Source organism: Hoplias malabaricus, chromosome Y (genome assembly GCF_029633855.1).
Source record: "Hoplias malabaricus isolate fHopMal1 chromosome Y, fHopMal1.hap1, whole genome shotgun sequence".
Classification (NCBI taxonomy): Eukaryota; Metazoa; Chordata; class Actinopteri; order Characiformes; family Erythrinidae; genus Hoplias; species Hoplias malabaricus.
In genome coordinates, this window is record NC_089820.1 from 18,969,825 (window position 1) to 18,978,491 (window position 8,667).

Sequence of the window (8,667 nt, forward strand, 5' to 3'; positions counted from 1 at the left end):
ATCAATGCAGTCAATTTAAGGAGTAAGTTATAAAATTACCTTTGGGGGTGAAAGTTCCAGAATTTAATGGGGTCTGAAAGAACAAGTCTTGTTTAACCTTTTACAAAGAAGGACATGAGGAGGGGTGGGAGGGTCTTTAAAACATCTCCAAGGTAAGGTTATGTATTTATTAAATTGTTTTTCCAAGTGAAATAACATATACTAACTTACTCAGCACACTGAAACTGTGTGAAATGATCAGTGCTTTTATCTGTTTGTGAGATTAATGCTACATGTTCCTGTTTTAAGGGCACTCAGTGCAAAGCTTTGCAACTCAATTGAAAACAGAGGCTTTTTTGACATTTTTGGTTTGAGTGTGTGAATGTCACATAGTAATTAATTCATTCATTCATCGCGGTGGGTCCAGAGCCTACCTGGAATCATTGGGCGCAAGGCGGAAATACACCCTGGAGGGGGCACCAGTCCTTCACAGGGCAACACACACTCACTCACACCTACAGACACTTTTGAGTCACCAATCCATCAACCAACGTGTGTTTTTGGATTGTGGGAGGAAACCCATGCGGACACGGGGAGAACACACCAAACTCCTCACAGACAGTCACCCAGAGAGGGAATCAAACCCACAACCTCCAGGTCACTGGAGCTGTGTGACTGTGTAATTGTTATTCATCTCAGGTTAGACAGTTAGACCTGACTAAAACACATGCAGGGTCATGATGTGGGATCCCCCTGATGGAGGCTATGGCTGGGTGGTGGTCATCTCCAGTTTCTCCTCCATGGGCCTTACTGCAGGCATTCTTAGGAATTTTCCTTGACATTTAAAACTTCTACAGCATCCTCATCAGTACTGTGTCATGGATCACCTCTACCAGCTTTGCTATATTTCATTTGGGAGGTGAGGAGCACCACAGTGGACAGCTTGTGCTTCTCTGATAACACCTGTTGTCCGTATACACATTTCTACAAGATGAAAATGATAAACTATAAAAGGGTAAACTGTGTAACCACATTAAAAATAATTAAAATCAAATCAAAATAATTTTGTGAAATATCTGGAGATTACTGTGGGAGGACCTGAAAACAGTAGCTGGATTTTTAGGAAGAAAATTTTAAAGGCGCATTCCAACAAGAATCATAACACTTTCAAATTCACAATATCATAATGAATTGACAAAACTAGGTTTCAAAACAACAGATGCCTGTTGGAATAAGCCTTTATATATGTTGATTTATTCTATTCTTTTGAGTCTTTGTTAATGGTTTTATGTTTGTGTCTTGTATCCTGCTACCATTTTCACTTTTTTTTATTGTACTTTCTGTTTGCAGTTCCAGTGGCTGAAGCTCTTACAGTCTGCTTCTCTCGGCGTGGTGTTCTCATGATCCGCACTGTGCTGGCTACTTCAGGAATGATCAGTACCAGTCCCTAGGAGTTCTGCAAGGTATTATTTTTAAATGCTTTATTGCTGTATATGTCCCAACATTTAGCTCTCACTTAATAGTTTAGAGAAACATCTGAATTTCTCCTTACCTTAAGCATGGTTATAATCTTTCTCTTAATCCAACACAATGTCCAACACATCAGAAAGATTTAAGAGTGAGAAAACAATGCTAATTATGGAATGGCAGATTTATAGATCAGAGGAGCCTTTTTAAAGTGGACAAAAAGAGTTGAAAGTAATTAGCTTTGCCATCTGTCTGGACATATTTAGCAGTCAGTCAGGTGGAGCATATTGTATTATGGTTAGGGTGACCAGACGTCCTCTTTTACCCGGACATGTCCTCTTTTTTAGACTTAAAAAAATGTCCGGGCGGAATTTCACAAACGTCCGGGATTTTGTTTTTCTAGAGCTTACATAGAATTTGGAGAAGCGTTTCATTCACAAACTAGTCCCGCCCTTCCCTACTCCGATTGGTTCGCTTGAGTGAGAAGGGGGCGTGGTGAAGTAGCCTAAAATCTTCTGATTGGACGGTCTGACTGTAGAGCTGCCGTTATTGGTCGATAACCTTCTCTGTAAACATTTAATTGGTCAGTCTGCATGTCAGTAGTCCTTGTTTACGTCAGGCGAAGCTCATGTACCCACCCTCATCTCGACCAGCTATGCCGAAACGTAAATGTAAGTTCTCGGATGAATTAAAAAAGAAATCCCCATGTTTTGTGTACAGATAAAGGTGTAAAGGACCTATAAGCACACATGGGTTCAGCTAAGCATACAACGGCAGCGAGGGGCGAGAACTCATCACTCTTTTTCACCATCTCAGATCTGGTCACCCTAATTATGGTGAAATTGTAGTGCTATCTATGCTCATTGCTGCTCTGGATATTCAGGTGCATGAAAATAAATCAATAATTATTAAAGTATTTATGTATTACTTTTTTGTTGACATGAGAATCAAATTACTTTGTGGTTCCTGACCCAGCTAAAAGTAAACTGTCAGGCTACATGTTATGAAAAAAACCCAAACATTTTTGAGGGTGAATTAAAAATGATCAACACTGATAAAACCTCTGTTAGCCAAACTGTCTTATCAGTGCTCTCCATATGAGCCGCTGTCTTCCCAGTCACTGGTGTGCAGGTTTGAACGTATTGTATCAGTTTATTTGTGATTGTGGTGCAAGAAACTATATATAACTATATATTTTTAAATTGTATTTGACTTTTTAGTGTCTGGAGTATGAAAGCCTGTTTCTGCCACATAACATAATTTAAAAAAGGCACCAATTTTTATTTTTCATTATTATGCAAGTTGCTATCTCAATATATTGAGATAGTATACCAACTCAATATACTGACTTAGTATCTCAAAATATTGAGATAGCAAATTGCATATTTATGATTTTTTTTTCATGTGTCTTTTCTGTATTATTTTATGTGGTGGAAACAGACTTCCATACTGGTGTGTATATTCATCAAAACCTTTGTTTAAGTGCTTTGTAACAAAGAAGTGTGTTTGAAGGAGCATTACGCCCATCTGTATACCCGACTGATGACAGCATTGAGCAGCATGTGAACTGAGCACACGCAGATGAATTTGGACATCTGCAAACAACTTTGAACTGACCCTTTAAGAATAGTAATAGTTTCTTAATGGAACCATTACTGGAGACTGCCCATGCTGTCAACACTCTCCAAAAACTTTAGACAGTGGTACATTTTTGGCTCACAGCTCAGCCTAAATATTTTTAAAGAGGAAATATATGATACAAAGTGTATTCAAAAACAGGCAGATGATGTGTTTTTCGGATTAGAATAAATTCTACAGGCAGAGTACAGATAATATTTAACCCAACGTTCTACATCGTAACATTGGGATATTACACAACACTAAGTAATTTAAGTAAATAATTTTTTATGTTAATTTTAACATACAAAATAAAAATAAAACTGAAGTAAACAGTTATACACGGCCTAAAATTCAAACAATAAAAATAAATCAATAAAACTGAGGACACAATTCACTCATTACTGTAACTGAATTTTTAACATAAAATGAGAAAATTAATGAAATACAGACACATTACGCCCATGGTAATAACAGGAGGACACTGGGCTCATTCTAACAATTTACCAAAGAAATGATTTTTAAAATAAACAAATAACATCTGAGAAATGTTTAAGGTAACAGGAAACTATGTTGAGCTCAGTTGTAGTTAAAATATCTTAAAATATACAGAATAAAAAGTGAGAACCCATTTTTGGTCTTGCCATAGCCTTCAGCAGAGCCAGATGATGTATATTCCTACTGAAAATGTGATTTGTGGAATGTTTCAAATGTTTTAGAAGGGGCTATGTGTTAGGGAAACAGGACTGAGACTAAAATATGTGTTTGAACTGAAATATTAAAGCATAGTTGACAGCAATGCAAAAAAAAATGCAAAGGTATTTATAGGATTTATAAAATAATTATTTTTCGTAGTAAAATATCATATTAGAAACAGGAGACAGGCAGCAAATGCTATTTTTTCGTGTTCTTGGTAGTTGTTATTCATAATTTTAATAATATATCTTAAATTTGCCATTAGATCAAGGTCCAGGACATTTTGTGTAGTTATAAAATTTATTTTTCTGTTAGTAATTATACATCCTTATACTCATAATGACCTGGTGACGCAAAAGGCACCTATTCGGCAGAATGGCCCGTCTAATTGGCAGAATGGCCCATCGACTGAATGGCCCATCTAAGCTGACAAATCTGCACTACAGTACCCTGGCAGAGCTGCTAACCCCTTTGTATTGTAAATCAGATGGAGGGCTGACCCATCCAGATCGAAAGCTGTATTTCTGAGCTGCTTAACTAAAACCCATTGTGGACTTTATTGTCAATGATACAACATATAGTGGTTGGATGTTGAAAGGCCAGGCTGTAAATACTGGAAAGTTGGAAAGATATATGTTCTGAATGTGACTTAACTACTTGTTCTAATAATTGGAGAGAATTCAAATGGAAGCTCATTGCTAGATATTTTAGAACACCCCATATTACTATGAGGATTGGCTCTTCTTTGTCTAGTAGTTGTTGGAGGGAATGTGGGGAAACACACTCAAACTTTGTCCATACATTTTAATATCACTCCTTTCAATCCCTTGAATTTTATTTTATTAAGTGTAAGTGAATCGTAATGTGAATGTTTATTTATTTATTTATATGGATGCCCTACTGTAAAGTGGTGAATGTTATTTGATCCTTAATAAAATATTTTTAAAAAAGTTCGAAAAAAGATGTATTACACGTAACTAACCACTAGATGGCAGACAGCGTTCAAACAGTATACTAGTACCTTGACTGGACAGTGAATAAACAGTGAGCTTGCAGTCATGTAGTAATGATGTATTCATAATAGTGCAAAAACAAAGAATCCTATACTCATATGTCATAATATTTCAATATATAAATGTAAATCGATTCTATTTCTTGTAACCAAGCAAGTATGCACAACAACTCCACTTACAGTCTTTTAACATTTGGTGTCCTTTTTTGTTATTTGTATCCCCTTTCACTATATTACTACACTAGGACACCTCTCTAAGGAGAGTCTGGTAACTTTAATTATTAATATGGCCAAGAACGGCCTACTATTGAAATTTGTAGAAGGAGGCACTCCTTTACCTCAGTTCCAGAGCAAGTAAGATACATGGAAGTGTGTATATGCTAATGCAGAGATCCAATCTAAATCTAAAAGAGAGCCAATCTAAATACAAATGGCAGAATCCTGATAGTCAGGACAGTTTAATGCACTGAAGGTAACAGACTCTCTGTCTCTTTGTAAACATGGCCAATGTTATGTTTAGCAGGTCATGTACAACAGATTTGCTTGACCTTACATTTTTTTAATTTTACTGGTGTTTTAAAGCAGATGCCTGTTCCACATTTTATTGTTATATATTGCTTTTACTACAAGAGAAATAGTTCCATAAAATGACCAAAAATAAACACACAATTGCTGGTCAGGCTGCATATTTTGAAAGCAATTTATTCCAGAAGTAATGAAATGAAATAAACACTTAGTAAATAATAAAGATGTAATTGGTTATTTATTATTAGTTCTTTATTTTTTTTGCAATAGCTTTAACTTCCAGCCTTTACAAGTCTCAGAAAGCTGAATTAATAGAAAAAAATATTATAACAGATTCTTGAACACCATGAGTATTAATTACATTTAATTAATTACATTACGTAAATAATTACATTAAAAAAGCTTAGTGTTGCTGTAATTTCATGAATCAATTAATAAAAAAAGTTATAATTTTTCACCTCATCACCCCTGGCTAATGTATGCTTAAGTTAATTGTAATTTTAAAAAGCCCAGGTCTCTGCACTGAGATTACAGTATAAACAAAAACAAAACACTTGCCAATGGAACCACAGCTATGTGCGTGTTACAAAGCCACATTACAGCATCAAATCTCTGGAGCTCAGTGGCAAGCACGACACAAGCAATGACCATCTGAGTGTAGACCCAGCTTAACCAAGTGTAGAGCTTTTTCCTCCAAGGTGTGATGAGCCTTGGTTGAATATATGTATGAAGCTTGTAGTCCCCTATCACAGCAATGGCCCATCCAAGGAAACCTACGATCTGACCTGGGTAGAGCCCATGCCACCAGGCTGAGAATCCAAACGTCATAAAGAGTGGGGCCGTGTTGAATCTGTGGTACACCAGTCTGCGTAACCAGGCAGCTGTTGTGCCATTCCAGCGGCGTGCAAATATGGAAACACGTGTTGATGTCTCTATCTCCCATGGATCTCCATCAGAAAGTCCATCCCACACAGCACCTCCATCTTGACTGAGCCCACTAAAACCTAATCCAGCTGCATTGTTGAGACATTCGCTTATTTCCCAGTGAGAGTAATAGTTCAGTCTGAGGATCAGGGACAAGATCCATAGCCATAACAATCCTGGAGAACCTTGAGGACTGTTCAGCGTGAATACACTTAATTGTAGGACACTTGAGAGGAGATATCTGAGGGCCAGCAAGGCCAGAGTTCGCAATATCTTCCATGGCAGAATGGCAAGTGGAGAAGGTGGTGGTCTGATATTTATCTCCTCAATGAAGGCCCTATAAGTGGCAAATGGGCAAAGTGGGCCTCCAAGAAGTGCTGGAAAGTAGAGAGTGTAGCTAATGAAAGGAATGAGAGAAGAGCTTTGGCTCTGGGAGCTTTTTCCAAAAGACCCAGTTATTTTTCCCTCCTGGATGTCCAGTGATACAGAGGTGACTTTCTGGCTGAGGAGCATTAGAGCAGACATGGCCAACAAAAGCCTGAGGGAGGAAGAAGCAATTCTTAGAGTATTTCAGCTATTTTCAGTGTCTTTTTCTTGTGACAGCTAGAATTTCCTTTTGTGACTTTCCCTGAGGTATATTTTTCTACTTACACCTTTAACTGAGTAAGATATTGATATAGTACAGATACTGAAGTACTCTCTCTTATTACTTCACATATGATTATGGCCCTTGAGTTTTGTGTTTCTCAGGTAATACCTGTAATCCACAGTTTCTTGGAGCCAGTATTGTTGATATTGCATATAGAAATGCCAGAACGTTTGCCAACACATCTGCAGCCCAAAGATCCATTGATGAATGTGGACTGGCTCCATAAAATGCACCAGCAGCGCTAGCACAGCCGTGCTAACAAAAAGTAATAAGCTGTATGGGCCCATTGTCAGAACAGCAAGGACAACTCCTCCCAGAGTCAGTGAGATATACCTGTTAACAAATGTCCATTAATTCAAGGAAAATAATATACAGTCCTGAGGAACAAAGTAAATCAACAAACCTTCATTTATTTTATTTCCAGTTATATATAATATTTTAATTAAAAATATTCTGATGATTACATATAAAACTAAACCAATTTAAGGAATGGGGAAGTAAAAAGATGAACCCAACAAAGAAACCGCATCAAAAAATGGATCACCACAGGACCTAGACCTCAACAACACTGAATGTGTTTGAGAGGTGAGAAGCATAAATAGCAATTAGCTGCTACGAGTAAATTTTGGCAGCCATCCCCAGCGCCCAGGAAGCAGTTGGGTGGTTTGGTGCCTTAAACAAAGGCACCTCAGACGTGGATTGATGGAGGAGGACAGTGTCGTTCATTTACTCCCATCACACCCAATTTTCCTGCCATTCACAGAACTCAAACCGTCTGGTCCCAAGCCCACTTCTCTAAGTATTAGGCCATATATATAGTTTATAAATGTTTAAAATGGCTATTACACTTACCTGTTAGTCAAGGTGAGATATCCTTGAGTAGCCAGGACATTAAACAGCACAGCAAATGGTAGAGTCAACAGTTGATAAACCATCTGAGGATTTTGATTAAACAGTATCCACAGAAGATGCATGATATGAAAAGAACTGAGGTGAGTACTGAATGGTGTCTTGGGATACAGTGACTCCCTGTGTGTGAACATCATGCATAAAGCTTGTTAGAGAATCAGAGATAGGTTTATTATTAACAGATGGAGAGCAAATAACTACAATGGATTCACATTATTTCTGTTTTTTGTTTGATACAAAAGCTCATCAACATTCCTGGTGTTCACAGATAGTCAGATGTGCGATGACACACAGTTGTTTACATATTAACCAAATGGAGTTTAATACAAAGCAACACTATCATGAGTACACAGAGGTTTCATGCAGTTGACCAATACACAGGAATCATGATATTTTACAATCACTCCTTATTTATCATACTGTCCACTACAAGTGTGCTGAAATCTCTAACTGATTCTATATCTGATTCTAATCTATGTCTTTTAATATAGGGTGACCAGACGTCCTCTTTTACCCGGACATATCCTCTTTTTTAGACTTAAAAAAATGTCCGGGCGGAATTTCACAAACGTCCGGGATTTTGTTTTTCTAGAGCTTACATAGAACTTCGAGAACTTTCGTTCACAAACTAGTCCCGCCCTCCCCTACTCCGATTGGTTCGCTTGAGTGAGAAGGGGGCGTGGTGAAGTAGCTTAAAATCTTCGGATTGGACGGTCTGACTGTAGAGCTACCGTTATTGGTCGATAACAACTCCCTCCACCGGAGACCTGTCCTCTTTTTCACCATCTCTGATCTGGTCACGCTATTTAATATAATATTCTTTCAATTGCCAGGGCTTTGTTTATCCTCATGCTGCAGATACAAATATTTCATTGAATATCATGACAAA

The 8,667-nt window shown here is 37.6% G+C and overlaps 1 protein-coding gene across 1 annotated transcript; it reads right to left on the minus strand.

Annotated features, from left to right (window-relative positions):
• Positions 1-5,824: 5,824 nt before the first annotated feature.
• Positions 5,825-7,843, minus strand: LOC136677689 (ghrelin O-acyltransferase-like). The gene is made up of 3 exons (XM_066655282.1): positions 7,722-7,843; positions 6,978-7,202; positions 5,825-6,758 (listed from the first exon to the last, which is right to left on the minus strand). The coding sequence occupies exons 1-3, from the start codon at positions 7,841-7,843 to the stop codon at positions 5,825-5,827; spliced, it is 1,281 nt and encodes a 426-aa protein (XP_066511379.1).
• Positions 7,844-8,667: the final 824 nt, after the last annotated feature.

Excerpts from the sequence above, each read along its gene's own strand:
- LOC136677689 (XM_066655282.1), bottom strand. The coding sequence starts at position 7,843 with ATGCATCTTCTGTGGATACTGTTTAATCAAAATCCTCAGATGGTTTAT. Across the intron at positions 7,203-7,721 it reads TATCTCACCTTGACTAACAG|GTATATCTCACTGACTCTGG; the intron begins GTAAGTGTAATA and ends ATTTGTTAACAG. Across the intron at positions 6,759-6,977 it reads CAAGAAACTGTGGATTACAG|GCTTTTGTTGGCCATGTCTG; the intron begins GTATTACCTGAG and ends TTCCTCCCTCAG.